This window comes from Emys orbicularis, chromosome 4, assembly GCF_028017835.1.
Source record: "Emys orbicularis isolate rEmyOrb1 chromosome 4, rEmyOrb1.hap1, whole genome shotgun sequence".
Lineage (NCBI taxonomy): Eukaryota > Metazoa > Chordata > Testudines > Emydidae > Emys > Emys orbicularis.
The window spans coordinates 148,209,051-148,227,414 of record NC_088686.1 but is presented as its reverse complement, the minus strand read 5'-3'; the positions used below and the strand labels follow the sequence as shown (position 1 = coordinate 148,227,414).

Sequence of the window (18,364 nt, the reverse complement as noted above, 5' to 3'; positions counted from 1 at the left end):
GCTGATTGGTGCTGCAAGCCTGGGAGGCAGGAGAAGTGGAGCGGCGACCGTGCACTTGGGGAGGGGGCGTAGGAACGATGTAAAAAAAAAAATTGGGGGCACCGCTTTTTGGCACCCCAAATCTTGGTGCCCTAAGCAACCGCCTAGTTTGCCTAAATGGTAGCACCGGCCCTGGCTCTGTAACAAGCAGCACCCTGAAAGCACTAGGGTGACACCAAGCGGCAGAGAGGAATTGGCTTATGGCTTCTTTCTCCAGCAAGATGCGTTCCTGTTACATACCTCCACAATCTGCCATGACCAGTCCCCAGGCTGACTGGAATGTTCTGGGAGCTGTGGCTGTGACTTGGGAGAAGGTTTGACACCCATCTTTCCACTTATTGGCTAGGCGGTCGTTTTCTCACTACTTCCTGCTGTGTTTCTCCTGCCCCATTGTCATTGAATTTCATGAACTGAGCTTTGCTCTGGGACAGAACTTGTCCCTGTGATCCTCTGATCCTTGCTTCTAACATGGAACAAACTTGCCTTGCCACCTGGATTGCTGCAGTGACCGAGTTATGGTTTTGGGGGTGCTGGGGAGGTCAGTACAGACAGCACACTTGTATACAGGATTTAGAACAGGTTATAAGCTGTCTCCAACCCTGACCATGCACTTTGAGCTCCCAGTGCATACACACCCCAAAGGACTTGGCAAACACCCCATCAGCTCTTCTACCAGCTATCTATGGCTCCATCCTGCCCCTTCTCTTTTGCATCTGAGGCTGCAGCCAGCTCTTAAGGCTGTGCTGCAGGGGAGACTACCAAGCCCCAGTCAAGGGAACAGCTGACACATTTATAGACCAGTCTCAGGTAAAGTTCCTGTTTAAATGCCACAACTTCTCTGGCCTGAATTAAAAATGAATCATTCTGTTCTCCGTGTTCTTTTGTAACGGGGACCTGGGCAGCCCTTGCTTCTCATTCTGCAAAGGCCATCAGCAATGAGCCCTATGCTCCCCTCAGCTGTACCAGACACGTCCCAGCCACCCTCTGTAGAGGCAGCACACAGTCTCTGCATCTCTGGGTTGAAGTGGCACTTATGGTGCCTAGGCCATGGGGAAGCTGCTGTATACAAGGGATTGGGTTTCAAGCAGACCCAGCACGCTGAGGCCTCAAGCAAATGTACCGAATATTCCAAAGAACTGGGAATATTTGCTGTGAAATGTATTTAATTTTTGCTACATTAATGGATTTGAAAAGCCTGCACCCATTAACTTGTCTCAGAGAGATCTAGCAATAGGCATGTGGCCGGGAAGGTTGAGACCATGGTAAAGAATCACCAGAGGAAACCTTTTCATTCTAACGCTGAATAAGGCACTTGGTAGCAATTGGGAAAATTGACGACCCTTCCTCTGTGGTAGTGCAGAATCTTTTCCCGCCTCCCCCAGCAATGGCTTTGTGCTATAGGCTTACAGGGAATGTGCACAGGGCCAGCTCCAGCTTTTTTGCTGCCCCAAGTGGCAAAGGGGGGGGAGGGGGAACCCAATTGAGCTGCTGCCAAAGTGCTGCCGAAGAGGAAGAGAGGGAGTGAAGGACCCGCCGCCGAAGACCCGGATGTGCCGCCCCTTTCTATTGGCTGCCCCAGGCACCTGCTTCCTTCGCTGGTGCCTGGAGCAGGCCCTGAATGTGCAGATAAGTTAGCAAAGTCTGCCTGCTGGAGTTAAAAGAAACCATTCTACAGAACACTGGCAATTTGAGAATCTTCATGCCCCTTCTCCCTCCACTGCTCACTTCCACCTAAGTGAGTGAACTGCTTCTGCATCATGCAGCCTGATTTATAGCCCTGCTTACATGGACCGACAACAAGCCTTAAGATGGTCAATTGGGTTTGACCCTAGTTGCTCCCAATTAGATCCCCATGTCCTACGGCTCCCTAGGAAGGCACCTCCATTATCTGTGTCTGTCTAAAGCCTCCCTGGGAGGAAAGCAGGTGCTACTGCACTAGGGTGTTTATAGCACCAGTGTGCAGCCTCGGAGGAGTCCAGCCCTGGTGTGGTGATCCGCTCGGGGGATGGAGGCACAGACTCACGTCTGCAAGGTAGGGGCTACTGCCTGGGTTCCATAGGGGACAGGGCCACTCAAAGGGTCAGGAGGGGGGAGAGCTGCCAAGGGAGAAGGGGGAAATCCGCTTATGCTCAGCTTAGACATAACCCAGAGGACGTCCCAGCTTTTGCTGTTTAAAAATCAAATCCGCTCCCAAAATACCACTTAGCACTAGGGCCACACTGAAAGCTGCTTGTAGCAATGGCGGGCAGACTCGGGGCCTGCCCCAGCTCAAGCCTGGGAGCACAGGGCTTGTTGCAAGTGAAACAATCAACAAAAAGGAAATCAATTTAATTTTGTTAATTTGTGTGTGGTGTAAAAAAACCAACCCAAAAACCTAAACTGGGCCACAATTTTCCTACAGATAACCCCAGCCCCAATGGTCCAGGTAAAGAAGGTAAATTCTCTTCCCCAATGGCCAATTCAGTCTAGTCTGGGAGGATTTCTAGATTCCTCACTAATGCTGAGCTCTTGCGTAGCAGCATCCATGAGCAGTGCTTTCAACCATCTCTGCTTGGTTAGGAAACTCCACCCCATCCTGGCAGAAGCTGAACTGGCCTCAGTTATTCTGGCCTTTTGTTACCTCTCGGCTGGATTACAGCAATGGTGTACATGGGCATGAGGCCTTTGGCCTGTAGGAAGCTCCAACTAGTACAGAACGTGGCCTTGTGTCTCCTCAGCAACACAGGCTTCCATGAGCACATCACACCTATCCTCTCCTCTGCCTTCAGATGGAATACTGGATCAAGTTCAAGGTTTGGTCTTTATCATCAAAATGCTCCATGGCCTGGGCCCAGGAGATAGCAAAGACTATCTAAAGCTCTGGGATAAAGCCCATGGGCATCAACTACTCCTCTGGGACAGTGGAACTCGCAACAAGGGAGAAACTTGTCACTGTGAAACACAACTTCTTGTGGTCTGGTCCCAGGCTGGGGAATAAAACTCCTCCAGGAGCTCAGGGCTATCGCAAACCTCAGCACTCCAAGTGTATTGGCGCATTTCTTTCTCCTTCCCTTCACTAACAAACACAGCAACAGATGTGTGGCTATATATGACACCCCCTACCAGAGCAAGACACTCCACGGCACATGCTTCTCCCCTTGGAGAGACCAAACAATGTGACAGATGTTAGGCACCGGGAGTAATGCACTGCTGGAAGGTGCTTAGGTGCTCTGGTGATGAGTATAACATCCTGACTAGAACAGCCCTGCAGGGGCTCCGTCCATCGCTGCCCGTCAGCAAAGCAGAGCGTCTCACTGTCTGAAAATAATTAAGTTTGTCCCTTGACACATCAAGGGAAACTTCTGCTTTTCTGGCGCTCTGGTGGAAATGCTTGGGCTCTTTATGGCAATTGTAAAGGGCTTTAATGAAATCAAGGCAGGGCTCTGGGGTGAAAAGAATGGTCATGTTTATGGGACAGGCTGCTAGTTTGAAAGCAAAAATGTTTCCTCTTCCTAGTGTGGTGTGGGGATTGAATCACTGCTAGAATACCAACATGACACTAGCTGCTCCTCCGGAATATCGGAGATTCTCCTTCTCTAACACAAGCCATGTGCTCTGAGCAAGCAGGGAAACTGTCCAGGCCTCCCCGCTACTGACCTCACAACAGTCAAGGTCATTATTCAGGGCTCTAGTAGTGATCTGATGGGAGCTGAGAGCTAGAATAGGAACCTCTCTGACTGGCTTTAGGATATACACAGCCTAGTGCTCAATAGCACAGGTTTCCACTGGGGTGGGGGTGGGGAAATGCATTTTTGTCAAATTGAAACATTTTGTGGGAGTGTGTTGATGTCTTTGATTTTTAGATGGGAGAAAGTTGAAAGGAATCGTTTTGGCTCTTACTTTATTTTGCTAATGTCTGTTTTATAGAGACTCGTATGATAAATATTCATGTAATATTATGAATGCATTTTACATAACGTTTTGACATGACTGAAGTGAAACGTTTATCTCAAATGTTTCAACATTTTTCATTATTTCCAAATCATAATATTTTTGCAATTTGTTTCACAATAAATGTCGTCAAAATTTTGAAGGGTCGGGATTTCCCCTGGGAAGGTAATTCCATTTTCCAACCAGCATTCTTGCATTCAGGGTTGCACCAGTTCAATGAAAGGTGCTGGTTTTGAACGGATTTAACTTGGTTTAAATTACTTAAATATGATAAACAAGATTTAAATCAAATTAAGGGTGTCCACATGGATTTGCACTGGTAAAACTAAGCTGGCTTTTTAAATTCCTCTGCACCTCTGACTATAGGCAAGGCCTTAGACCCACTGACTTCAGCTCAGACACAAAGGGTGCACGGGCTGCCGGCCCTGGCGTGGTCAGAGCCAAGGCAGGAGGTGCTAGCTCTAGTTCTCTGTAGTGCATGGAGAGGTCGTGACTGCAAACTGATGCCAGGATAATATTTGCTCTTCCTGCGTCTTCTGTCATCCCAAAGGCTCCCAAGGCATCTTGCAGACTATCCACTACCACCCAAATTGAACACCGCTCAGGACGTACAGTGTGCACCGCAGGGCAGAGTCAGGAGGGGATATTTTGACCAAGGAAAGCAGAGTAAATCCGAACTCCTAAAATATCCATGTCGGAGCTGTAGGAGACTTTCGATTGACTCCTTTGGAGCAGGCTCTTAGGGCAAACTGGGCCCTAAGACTTGCTCTGAAAGGTCCAACACGGAATGATGGAGTGGGTGGTGCCTTCACACTGAAGTACCTGGCACTCAACTTTCCTATACTCCCTTAAGACAGTTTGGAAGCTCTGGATTCCCTCGTACCCCTTCAACCGATAAACTTCCCCGCCGCTGCCGGGGAGCCCCGCACCTCTCCCGCTCGGCTGCGCTCCAGCGGGCCGGGGGGCCAGAGGCTCCGCGGGGAAGGCAGCTAATGCCCCCGGACCCTCCAACGGCTGGATGAGCTAATTCCCGAGAAGACCAGCAGGAGGCGCCGCCGGGGTGAGTCCTGCTTGCTTACACGGGGGCTGGGCGGCGCTGGGGGGGGGGAGATGGGGTTCGGCGGGGCTGGGTGGCGCGGGGGGGGGGGGGGGGCGTTTCAGTACGGCCGGGGGGTTTCGGCCCTCGGCTATTTTCTTTGGAGTAATATGGCCCTCGCCGCTTTACGAGTTGTGCAGGCCTGCCCTTCAGTATAGTCACCACTTAGTCACAAGCAGCGGCTTTGGCAGCTGCAGGTAGACTGGATCAAGCAAAGAAATGCTGGCAGCCTTTTCTGTGGCTCTCTGCAGAGCAGTGTTCACAGGCTCAGAGCTTAACAAGGCTTTCTTAAAAGCAGCCAATCCATTGTTTTTGGCCCATGCATCAGACGCTCTTCCCCCATTCAATACCCTCCTCTGGCTGTTGGATGCCTGTAATATTTCACGCTCCCACCTATTATTACTCAGGCTAGTAGGCCCAGCATCATTTGGAAGAAATGCTAAGCATGTAATCCCTCTGCAGCTAAGCAAGCGGTGCCATCAGAACCTCTTCAATTGAGTTATAACCTCAGTCAAACATGACTCGTGAGCACAGGATGTCTGTCTTAGCTGCTGGGCGAATGGATCAGTGCTGGATTCTTTAAAGGTTTCATTCTGATCTCTGGCACATGGGCTGCTGCCAGCTGTAGATGGGGCAATGTACGAGGGCGTGTTATAGGATTCTATTCTGGAAGGGACAGCACAGTGCTATCTCTGGCAAGGAGTAAGTACAGGCGTGGGGAAGCTTTGCCTTGCTGTGATTTCTTCTGTGGAGGGAAGAGACTGGGGTCTCCGGGCCCTCAACACACCACACACTGAAGTAGGCCACAAAAATCCATAAGTGACAGGTTGATCCTGAAGCCTCCAAAGTCCTGACAGCTGTGTACCTAGCTTCCAGATTTTGTTCTCATTCTCTGCCTCTTCTCCAAGACTGGCAGTGTTATGATGGTTTTTGTGAGGGCAGCATTCTGCCCCCTGAGGGGGGAGTGCAAGCACCCACTGGAGTGAAGGGCTCTGGACCCCCCTTAGAGGGAACCCTGTACCTTGCAGAATCAGGCCATAGGAAGTGGTCTAGGGCCATGAACTCACTTCATATAGCAGATCCCCAAGCTGCCACTGGGCATCACTTCAGGTGGTGCTGGCCTGGGCTGGAAAAGATTTGCTGGTGTGGAGGGGAAACCTCTGCATCTCCTCTCTGACCTTTCCAGCTCCCCTATGGAATCCCCCTTAGTTCCCAGTTGCTTTGATACCCAGTGCTCCATGTGTGCCACAGTTAGATGAACCTGCAGCAGGGTTCTGAGGTTCTGCATCCACTTAATTTAAACATGAGCAAGATGCTCAGCCCAGTGGCATTTGCATTAGCTGGTTTAATATTCCATTTATTTCACGCTGTCCCTGTGGTTTCCATTTTCGGTGTGCCACAGACTCGTGCAACTTATCACAGAGAATCATAGACGTGGAGGGCCAATCCTTCTGTGCACTAAACCCCTGGCCTAGCATGGTGCTCCCTGCTCCAGGAAGTGGGTGCTGGTGACTCATTGGGAAGAGCCCCACCTATTGACTCATTATTGAACCAGTGCATTGGTGTGGTGCTAGAGGACACCGGGAGACTGAAGAGGTCTGTTAGGTGAGATGTAAAATGGAGATCCCAGTCACTTTTGGTTGCTAAAGAGCCCATGGTGGGTTTTTGCAAAAGCAGGGGGCAAATTCCAAACAGGATGACTGTTCCCTGAGCCGGTTTCACATGGATTCTGTGTTCTCTTCCTTTCCTGGCCCTGGCTACTGTGGGTACAGAATTTCTAGCTGACCACAAAGCACTTTAGGATTCATTCATGGAGTCCAAGGCCAGAAGGGACCAGTATGATCAGCTGTCTGACCTCAAGGTGCTATATATGTGCAAGATATTACTTTGTTGTTATAAATCCTTAATATTTTATTAAGCCGTACTGGGAGTGGAGCCATCCTGGCCTGTTAAAATTGTTAACACCTTGGAATGATTAACAGCCCTAATTTCCTTAGAGCCACTGCTCTGTATATTGAAAATGCTGGTCTCACTGCACAGCATTATGCTGTTAAATCTCCCAACCCCATTTAATTTGTGTGGGTTTTTCCATTCTTTGCTCTCTGGTCACTTTTTTTTAATTTTCCCCAGCCCTGTAGCTGATTCCTGATCAAACCCTCCACTCCATGACCTTACAGCCCTAATGTCTATGGTGTCAAAATGTGGATACTACAGAGAATTGTTTCATAAACAAGTGTCTAGAAACTACTGATCTCCTCTGGATCTGAAGAATCAAAGAGCCTGCCCCCAAGAACTGGCCAATGGCATACTGACACCCCATCTTGGTTATGTGGGAGTATTGCTGTGGTACCTGGAACCCCAACTGAGCTTGGGGCTCTGTGCTTGGTGCTGTACAAACCCATAGTAAGAGATAATGTCATTCCCAAAGAGGCACAGAGATCAGATGGGCACAGAGGCGAAGGGACTTGGCACAGCAGGTCAATGGCTAAGCTAGAAAATAGAAGCCAGGTCTCCCGAGTGTTGGGCCAAAGAATGTATTGAAGAGAAGACCCAAATGTGGTCTTAGAAAGCAGTAGGGAATGGAAACCTAACTCAGTCCAGGCTGGAAGGTGGATAAGTATCACTCCCCCATTTGATGGATAGGAAGCGAATACACGGAGGAACCTGATTTTTCTGAGGTGCCGAGCACCCGCATCTCCCATCAACTTCAACTGGAGCTGAGGGTGCTCAATACTCCTGGCTTCAGTGTGACTTGTGCAAGCTCGTACAATGAACCAATGCTAGAAGCCAGGGCTTGCGAGTTCCTAGCCACTACAGTGTTTACCCTGCTCAAGAGCTCAGATAAGGGCCTTGGGTAGCTCTGAGAGAGGATGGTCTGTGGTTCCAGCACTGGGCTGGGACTTAGATCTGGGTTGGATTCCTGGCTCTGCCACAGCCTCCTTGTGTGACCTCAGACAAATCACTTAGTCTCTGCCTCAGTTCCCCATCTGCAAAATGAGGATAATAATTCTCCCATCCTCTGTCTTGTGTATTTGGATTGTAAACTCTTCAGGGCAGAGACCTTTTCCTGTGTCTGGACAGAGCCTAGCACAAGAGAGTCCTGATCTCAGTTAGGGCCTTGAAGCACTGCTGCAGTGACTATTAATAATGGCTAGTAGGTTTGTAACAGCAACAGATGAGTTCCCCCTGCACCCTCCATTTTCTTCAGTGAAATACCGTCTAGGTAAAAGTTCCTCTGAAGAATGAACCAAGAAATACAATTGGACCAGATTGTGTGCAATGACTGAGAACCCATCTGTTGCAATTGGTTCCCACCAACACGCATTGGAACAATTCCACAGGCCAGAGTTCATTTTTAGCTGGGTTTGACTTAAAAACCAACAACAACAAACCCAACACGTATTTTTCAAAGAGGCCATTGTTGGATAGCTCGCATTAGAGCACTTCAGCACAAATCTGATGGTTTGTGACCCCCAATTGCTACCGTTCAGCAGCAGTGTGTGCACACTTCCTTTTATCCAGAGAGTCCATTTCTTGGGAACCTGCCCGTCGCATCCTGTTTCCCCTACTCAGCCATGTGGAATGAGACTGGGTAGAAAGGAATGGCTCTGTACTTTACAGCAGGTATTGTGGAAGAGAGAAGCAAACCACAGCACTCTCTGCCCAAGGCAGAGCTATGTAGAGAGCTGCTGTGACAGCTGCCGTCTTGGCAGATGCACTGGGGATTGAACCAGGCACCTCCAAGCTAAAAGCATAAACTGCTACTGTGTGGGCCAAAGCTGTTTGGGCGGGGCTGTGACAGATCCTTTGCCAATCAGCATAGAGGGAACCCTCGAATACACCCTCGCTAGAGGGCTACACTGACTGTAAGAGTCAGTTTTAAGGTTGACTTTATGCCGATGACTTGTTTCTACTGAATGTGTCCATGTCTGACTTGACCTCCTGTCTTGGGTACTGCCAGTCTGCCCCAGTAATGATCTTTGGGATGCATCTTCATGTGGATTTAAACACAATTCCAATGCGAATACAATCGGTGTTAGCGCAGGATCTCCCTTACTGTGTCTGTGGTTTTAAAGGAACCCAAGTGGCCCCAAGCATCCCATGAGCTTCTGAGCCAGGGAATGAGCTTGCTTGTTTTATCTCTAAGGAGTTTGATGCCTCACATCTGTTCTGGTGCCAGACAAAATTAAATATTTGTAGTTTCCAAGGATTGTGGTTAGCATTAAACAAGTTAGCTAAGGAGGATTGTGTGGCTCTGAGTTTATAGGGGGCTGGGGCATGCGTGTGAGGGTTGGGTGTCTGAGGGAGAAGGGGGCACATGTTTGTGTACATTCTTCTTTAACCAAACCTTTATTTGGAAATGACTTTCCACACTCCAGTAACCAAGCTCTCAACAGCGCGTAAACTCTACTAAGTTACTTGCACCACATTTGTTTATTGCATAGTTTATATTGACAAGCAACATTTGTTTAATCTGTCCCTAATCTTTCGAAAGACATTTGAGGCCCATGGTGGGGCCTGATCTTCTCCTTCATACAATAGTCCCAGTATCGTGTATAGGATTAAGCACTGGAGTAAGGCTTTGCGAAGTGGGCTGTATCCCAGAGCAGAGACTGGGGACAACCGGGCTTCCCCAGGCCTGAAGTCATTTTGTATATGACCAGTGTGAGCTCATGTGCAAATGTGACTGAGATTTTTTCCCTCTGTGCTCCTTTTTCAATTTTGGTGATCAGCTGGTATTGTGTTGCTAAGTAACACTTTATAGTTTGGAGGCTTTCTACATATGTGCTGTGATATATACGTGACTTTCTTTCTTCTTGCTGTTGCTAGTTAACACAATATACTGTGATGCTTGAACTGCACTGAGGAACACAAACCCAGATGTGATGGCACCACAAACTTTCACAGCTCTTTGAGACCGTCGAGTGAGCCCATGTCATCATTTGAACTTGAGCTTCCGTGGTAGTATAAATAACAAATATTCAGAGCTACAGGCTTTGAACAAACACCTTGTTTTCAGCTAGCAAAGTTTGCCAATTCCTGGAGCTTTGGTGAAGCAACGTGGGCCTGCCTGATGTCCCTGAAAAATCCAGAATTTGCTGTTTAGGTGAAGCATTTGGTTGATATTTCCTTTCCACGCACTGTTGGCTGAACTGACCCAGTTCCTTCAATTAAACTCCTTTAAAAGTTGACTGGGAAAATGAGACGCATTTCCTCTAAGGCACAAGTTGATTGTGTGTCAATCCCTAAAGGGATTTGGCAATAATAAAAACAATGAACGATGCACCACCAGGAGCATTTACTGTAATAGCAATGGCATAAAAGATGTGCTTGCAAACCTATCTAGATCACAAGGAAGATAGCATTCAAAGAAAAGCTGGCCAGAACACTTTCCATGAAGAGTCATTTCATCTAAATATGCTGAAATATTTCAAAGAGATACAAAGTTTTTTCATCAGGAATGTCTGAGGTCCAGGGCTCACTGGTCACATCTGACCAGAGAGACCTGAACTGTGAACACCTGAGCTTTTCAGACCCAAACCAGCCCTTTTCACATAACTGTGTTGCAAAAACATTTGAAAGGTTGTTTGTATTCCAGTGTGGAGCAAAAACGAATGTCGAAACCTCCAATGTTGTGCAACAGAATTCTTTCCCCAGCCAGCGCGGAGTTAGTGCCAATACCCACGCAGGGTTTTATCACCTGAAAGCCATTTCCGGTTCCGCAAAACCCATCTCTAGAGCCACGTTCTGCCAGAACAAAAACTGCCAGCCAAGAGGGTCATCTTGAGAGCGTGGGAGATGGCTTTCATAAGAGCTAGATGCAGCTTCCCCAGAAAGTATGCTAAACATGCTCCTAAATCTAATGAAGTATTTACTTCTATCAGCCGGAAAGAGGGAGAGACCTTGAATTGTAGACCCTGAGAGATGATCAGATACCACGGTGATGGGGGGTGGGGGTGCCTGTAAGAATCTGGATAGACAGAACTTAGCTGTTATCTATCACTAAAATGAGAGGTCCACACCTGCCATCTCCTGGGAATCCCTGAGAATTCCCAGTTTGAGTGACAGCTCTAAAAATCCAACTTTAAAAATATTTTTAATGTGAATTTAGTGATGGTAGAAGGTGCTGAATTGTTAGAACAGGAGCCAGGAGATCTCTTTAGTCCCAGAACTGGGACTGTCAGGAGAGCAGCAGGCCAGTAACCGTAATATCTAATAGGCTGTAAACTCTTGGGAGCAGGTATGGTATTTTCTCACTTTCTGTAAAGTGCTATATAAATACCAGCTATGGCCACACCTTGTTCTGTTTGAAAATGTTGGGATAGTCTCTCTTCTTCTCCCCCCACCCCTCCTTCAGTGTAGCAAGAGAGGAGGGAGGGAAGGGAGTCTGGGCACAAAGGCTAGACCTGCATCTAAATCCATAGCATTCAGGGTGCTAGCCGCTATGGGTATCCCTTCACTGCAGAGTTTACCTAGGTCTGGGCACCTGGATGTGGGTTCCTGAGTTACCCATGGCATCCAACGACAATGCTGTGCTTGGATCAGACCTGTGTAGCCATGCAGGTGCTAGGATTTCTGGGGCCTCATCCCAGGGCTCAGCCCAAGTCTGGATGCCGGTCTGAATCTGAGTTTGCCTGAAGCTCAGAGGGTTTGGATCAGGGACTCCCTCCAGGGAAGAATAATTCCCTCCACTGCAGGAATCTGGGTGAAATTCTGACCTGTGCTATGCAGGTGGTCAGACTAATGGTCCATTTGGCCCTTACTATCTATGGATCTATAAGCAGAAGTTCAAGTCCATGCTCCAGAATGGCCTGTAATTCAGCACAGGGGGAGTTAGCTTTGGTCATCCAGAACAGGTCCTACTCTTGCCATGTTCTCACTAGACATTGGAGACACTGTCAGACATCTGCTGTCTCCAAACGATTTGGAGTTACTGTATAAGATTTATCGGCTCCCCAGCACTGATCACATCTCACTCCCTGTTCCCCATGCCCTTGTGATCAAAATGTCAGTTACATTTACAGTGTGAGAGGAGGAGGAGGGGTAGAAATCCTCTGACCAAACATTTTCTAACCAGCAGAGTGGAGACAGGATTATATTGTGTGTGTGAGAGCAGGAATGGTAGAGTGAGCTCTGAGGGGCATGATCTGCATCTTCTGGTATGTTTGCACAGAACCTAGAAATCTTACTAAAATGTAAAGATTGGAGCTGGTCAAAAACCTATCCATCAAATGTTTTTGAACAGAAAATGGCCTTTTCTTAAATGAAAACTTCTATAGAAAATATTGGTTCCCTTCGAAATGTCAGTGTTTCATCATAAACCTAAGAAACAAATGGGTCATTTTATTTCTCCCTGTTTCTTTGCCTTTTTCCTCCTCTGACAGTCGCAAAAAGGAAAAAGTAGGGGAGGCAGCAGGAGGAAAACTTAAAGTAAATGGTTTTGGTTGGAAAAGTGGAAGAAAAGTTGCAGGATTTTTTGGGGGGAGGGGAGGCTGGAGGAAATGGGGCAACAAGTCTTTCAAAACTTCCCATGAAAAATAAATGGCCTTTTCCTACCAGCTCAGTTAATAAGATAGGAAGCACTTCAGCTGGGACTAGCCAGTACTCATGACTGCTTACTCCAAATGCTGTTAGCTGGCCCATGGAGGGCTCTCTTCCAGCCCCTTTCCCCCAAATACACAGTCCTTTAACCAGCCTTCCCTTCTCCCTCCTCCTTGGTAAGGAGCTGAAATATTCCAACTCCCCTCCTAGTCCCTGAGTCTTTTCCTTCCTCAGCTCCTCATGTATCAGTAACCTCACATTCCAAGAGGATGTTATTCTGTTCTCACCTGCCCTGAAGCTGGGGGCAGACACCATAGGTAGCTAGCTGTGGCCCCAGGCCAGTGCCTGTATCAACCTGATACTCATGGCTGGTGATGCACGTTTGCTGCCCCAGTCACTTCAGTTCCACACAGGCTGAATGTGCCGTACGAGTCCTCCTCTGGGTATTGCTGGGAACAGCATTATTGTTCATTTGTTTGTATTACACTAGCGGCCAGAGCCCCATTGTACTGGGCGCTATAGTTCACACATTCCACTTCTTGTGTCTGTCACCACTTCTTCCTCGTTACTAAACTCTGGGCTATGAGCTGAATGCACACCATCCTTGGCCTCTCCCCTCTTACCAGTTGCTGAAGCAGTCCAGCGGCAATCAGGGTACCACTATGGAAGTGGCCTCTGAGATTATGCCAATGAGAATGCAATTGTCATCCTCAACAGCAAGAACAACCAGCTTCCTGGCTGGAGAGCACTTGGAGGGCACCTGCCATCCAAGAAGCTACTGAGGCAGAGTATGAATTAAGCAGGGTGAGAAGACAAGTTCCTCTTCACTGTCAGGTTTGGTTCTTTCACTCCCACTTTCTGGCTTTGCTAAAAACTGGCAACTAAATCCATGTTGGGTTAGGGCCCTTTGCAGGCTGGACTGCACTGACAGCTTCCCTGAACCTGAGAAGCAGCAGCCAGTGATGCAGTCTTAGTATCACTGGAATGTTAAAGAGCCACTAGTGCCTTCTGGAAAACCTCACATTCTCCATTTTTCTGGTCACTCTTGCTCTGTCTCCCCCACGTCTTATTTCCGAGGGAACTAACAAGGAATGAGACTAGTACTAGAAGGCTGAATGGCTCCTGTTACGTTGTCCCTGCAAGAGTTCTCTCTGACATCATACTTGAGTTGTCATGGAGATGATTATGACAGGCTTACCTATTTCAATAAGGACTCATCAGGAGCAAGTGAACTATGAAAGAGCAAAGTTCCTGTGTTAATTCAAATATCCCAGAAAATAAACTATCCCAGAGCCATTCAGGCAATATGCCTTATGAATAGCAGTGTGGCATTCCATTTCTGTCTCATGGTATAAAATCTAACCTCTAGCGAAGTGACTGACAGCTCATTAAGAGCAGGATTAAAGCTGCAATCTTCAAAGGACCCTTTGAAAATTAGTGGGTGCCTAAATCTCGTGGGTTCCTTTGAAAAGCCCAGCCCAAGAATGTAGTGGCTTAAATTGCGCTCCCAATTTCTTTGACATGGGCATCTATACCATGATACCCCAGAACTGGCTATGCTTTTTTGCTGCTTAAATGGATTATTTTTTGTGTCTGAGCTAAGAGGTTTTGCAAACAGTGTGTTGGCCAAAAATGTTTTCAAATGCTTTGGGGGCTCTGGGGCAGGGAGGGGACTTTATGGTTGAAATGCAATTTTTAGAAGGTTTCATCTCACGTTAGAGAATCTGCAGATGCTGAGGCACTGGGTCGTGATGGGTCATTACAACCCCCTAAAGTATACCTGGGGCTAGATTTTTTCAAGAGATCTCCCCCAACCCTCACCGGTGAGAACAATAAGGAATTTCCCCACCTTTCTCCCTGGGAGCAGAGAATCTAAGAGCTGCAGTACGAAAAGCCGTGATGCCATCTTCTCTTCACTTTGCTACATAAGCAAATGCTTTACCAAAAAAAAAAAAAAAGTCTGTTTCTTTCTGGCAACTCAAAAACGCATAACAAGCCCTCACTAACACGCTCTGATTCTTAATACGAGCCACCTGTCAGACCCAAGGCTAGGTCCGTTGCATTCACAATCTTTCAAACCTTTTTGGCCGTTTTTCTTGGAGCCGGGGATTAGCAAAATGAGACAGCTCATTGAACTTTGCTGGCTAATGGTGTGATCCTAGAGGAGCTGAACAAGTCCTGGCTCCCACTGATTTCACAACCGTTCCCGATCAGGTCCTAATACCGTTCTCTTAAGCAAGGGGCTTCAATCCCCGATTTTAAGGAAATTGATGAGATGAAGAACAGACCTTCCCTGGAGTTCAACCAAGGTTGGTAGCAGCAAAACCTGACAAGAGCTCCACAAAGGGGGCTTCTGAAGGGAAAACTCGGTTTGATCTGCTTCTGGCTAGACTCTTCCTTGAAGCTGAACTTGAAAGGCGGTGTTTTGAATAGCAGAGAGATACTGAAGTCCCATAGATCTGTATCTGAGGCAGAGAGTTTTAATCTTCCATAGGATGATCAGAAAGCTCCAATCCTCAAAGTCCACAGGTGAGCATTCTCCAAAGGACACCAGCTTTGGTGACTCGCCTCTTTCTATTGTATTGCCTGCTGCAGAATTCAGCAGTGACCTACTCACCTGTACCCAGGTTGAGTATTTGGCTGTGGAAGTCGGACACCCCCGCCCCCCCATTGTTTTTCTATTTCTGTCCGCGATTTGGATGCGTAGCAAAATCAAAGCAAGCAGTTAGTTAACTGCCTTCTCCTTTTCTTAACTTGTAGCAGCATAAAGGAGGAAAAGTGTAAGCCCCTTTCCCTGATCCGCAATGGTTGCAGCTAATGAACATCTTTCACAGGACAGGAGAAATCAGGGAGGGTTTTTTTTGGGGGGGGGAGAAGTGGGGGAATAAAGAACTGAGGCTTTGCGCCCCTATGTCTGTATTGATCAACGCCCTGCTCAGCGAACGCCAGTGTTGGAGGGGGGAGTTTCTCGTAGCGTTGTGCAGGTTGGAACAGGGACATGAAAGTAGGCTCGTTGCTAGCCTGGGTAATGAAGCGTTGGCATGGCTGGACGGGGCGCTGTCATTTTGGTTTGGGGAACTTCTCGTCGGGAAACAGGACCTGTTTTCATGCGTCAATCCTCTCCCAGCTCCGGGCCCGATCCTGCAGTTTTTACTCAGCCAAATGTCCGCCGGACTCCTTGCCTGAGTATAATCGTGCGGGTTTCTCGGTATCTTTGCTTGGTTTGAGTTTTTTGAGAGGCTGGGGTCGGTTAGTTTGTTCAATTCGTTTTGGTTCTCTCCGGATAACAAGACAGTGGGTGAGATGATTTCCTAGCACGTCAGCACAGAGCGAATTTTTAACAACCACCCTGTTCTCGGGCTAAACATGCAGTTTACACGAGACTGAAATATGTCCTTGCCCCCTCTTCCCTTATGTGTCTGAAGGGTCAGCGGGGCTCTTAGCTCGGGGTTGACAATTTTTACACGTTGGAAGTTAAATCCAATAGTCGTATTTGAAATAAACAGGTTTTCTCCATGTTTTATAAAAGCCCCACGCTCTAGACCGCAGCTTGTACTACCAAGCTCTCAAGGTAACTAACTAGCTGCAGCATTGACCCAGCGCCTCGGTCGTTCTGGGTCCCGCCGCAGCGGACGGTCGGCCTTAGTCATTCAAGGAGCTTTTTGTTTAATTCCAAAGTATGAAAAATAAAAACACCCTTAAATTACAACTCGTGTGTGAGTAGGAGGCTAAAGACCTGTTTATTCCACAGCTGCATTAACAATGACAAGCGTAAACTTTTGCTTTGGCCATGAGCCGGTATCCTAACAACCGGACAAACCGAGCAGTCAGCCTGTAGTATTCCCCCCCCCCCCCGGCAGAGGGGGGCTTTTAACAGGGCAGTTCTGCTAGGGGAAGGTGGGGGCTGGATCCTGACCCCACCGGCTCTGCTGGGAGCACTAGGGCTGGGAGCAGTCGGGGCGAGCGGAGCTAACGCGAGGGGAAGGGGTGCAGGGCACCAGCACCCCGGGCCGGGGGTCCTAGGGCCTAGCAGTTCTGTCTTCACGGAGTGTCACGCTGCCTTCGACTGGCTGGAACCCCCCCCGGCAGCACCTGTCCCTCGCAGGGATCCGGCCTGGCGGGGACGGGACCCCCACCCGCGGGCCGCTCGCTCTGGGGTTGGCGCCGGGGGAGCTTTGGCCCAAGGGAAAGCGCCCCCGGCTAGTTACAAACCCGGCTCGGGGGTTCAGCAGGGCAGTAACTTCTCCCAGCTCAGCCAGCCCCGGCGTAGCGCTGCCCAGCCCCGGCCCTGTCCTCCCTCGGCCGTTCCCACCCTCGCTGCGCCCTGCGCGCAGCTCCGCGGAACACCCCCCCGCCCTCCAACGCAGAAAGCCCGGTGACCAGCCCGGCCCGCGCCCGCAGGCAGCAGCTGTCACCGCGTGCTGGCTGCTGGCGGGAGCCCGTTCGCACCTTCGGTTCCCGGGGCTGGGTCCCTGACCGGCCCGAGCTGTCCGGGCAGGGGGACGAACCGGAGCGCTCCCCAGCCAGCCTGCTGGAGGGGTTGCGGGCTCCAGCTCCCTCAAGCCCCCCCCCCCCATCACTTACCACCACGAGGAGTCCACTCCGGGCGTGAGCGTCAGCAGCACCAGCACCACCGCGAAGCAGAGCCGGGAGCTGGCATTCGTGCCCTCGGCGGGGGCCGCTGTCCGCGGGAGCTGGCTGCAGCCGGGGGCCCGGGGGGCCAAGGGGATCCTACCAGCGCCTTCCCCGCGGCTTAAGCTCAGCATCGCTTCCCCAGGGCGGCTCTCGAGACGGAGAAAGAACAGGGGCAAGTTTTATCCAGCTTCCCTCGGGGCGCGGGACGGGGCCGGCCCCCCTCACTCCTCCCGGGGCAGCCAGGCTCCGCCTCGTCCGTGGGGCCGAGCGCGGCTTGGCGGGTCCCGCTCTCCACGGCTGCGTGGGCAGCGGGAGGCAGCCGAGGGCAGGAGAACTGCTCCATGCGCCCGGGCGCACCGGCTGGCTTGGGGACGCGCCGCCCGCTGGCGGGCACCTCCAGCAGGGCTAAGCCCCCAGCGCAGGCCGGAGCAGCTCGCTCCCGAGCAGGGAAGGGGCCGCTTCCATGGGGCTCCTGGCGCGGGGGCTGCGGACACACTGGAGCTGCGGGCGTGGGGGCAGCCTAGAAATATTGACAGCTCCTGTGCGCTCCGGGCTCTCATTGGGCAGAGTCAGCGGCGCGGGGACACGGCTGGGCTGGAGCCGGCCCTGCGCTCCCCTCTCCCCAGGGGCGCCTTGGCCACCCCCTGCAGGCTGCGGGTCCCGGGCCCCCTTCCCCCAGGCACCAGCCCGCCTGCTGCCCGGCGAGAGCTCCGAGCGCCTCGGGGAGCGGCCGGCTCCGGGGTGGGCACCACTGAGCGAGCAGGGGCTGGGAGCGGAGCAGGAGGATTTCCTTGGCACGGAACCCCCAGCCCTTCCTGGGGCTGCCCCGGGGCATGGTGCGCGCCCTGCCCCGAGCCTTGCGGGCAGTGCGCCTAGGGGGGACCCTGACTTCCAACAAGCCAGCACTTCCCGGAGCAGGGTTACCGCTGAAAGCTCAGCCCCGGTGGAGCAGCCTTTCCTCAGGCCAGTGATCCCCCCTGCGGGCCAAGGGGTCCCCACCCGACCGGCGGGACAGGACTTCCAGCCACTCACTCGCCTTCCTGCTCCTTTGGCCTCCCGCCGCCGAAACACTGAGCCCCGCACGCCTATAAAGACGGGCTTATTTTAATGCTTCCCTGTGGA

The 18,364-nt window shown here is 50.4% G+C and overlaps 1 protein-coding gene across 1 annotated transcript in view; it reads right to left on the bottom strand.

Moving 5' to 3' along the window:
• Positions 1-17,373, bottom strand: part of WNT2B (Wnt family member 2B) — a 46,056-nt gene extending 28,683 nt beyond the window's left edge. The window contains exon 1 of the mRNA XM_065403565.1: positions 17,192-17,373. Within this exon, the coding sequence (XP_065259637.1) occupies positions 17,192-17,373 (182 nt within the window). The remainder of the gene's footprint in view (positions 1-17,191) is intronic.
• Between the last annotated feature and the right edge of the window lie 991 nt (positions 17,374-18,364).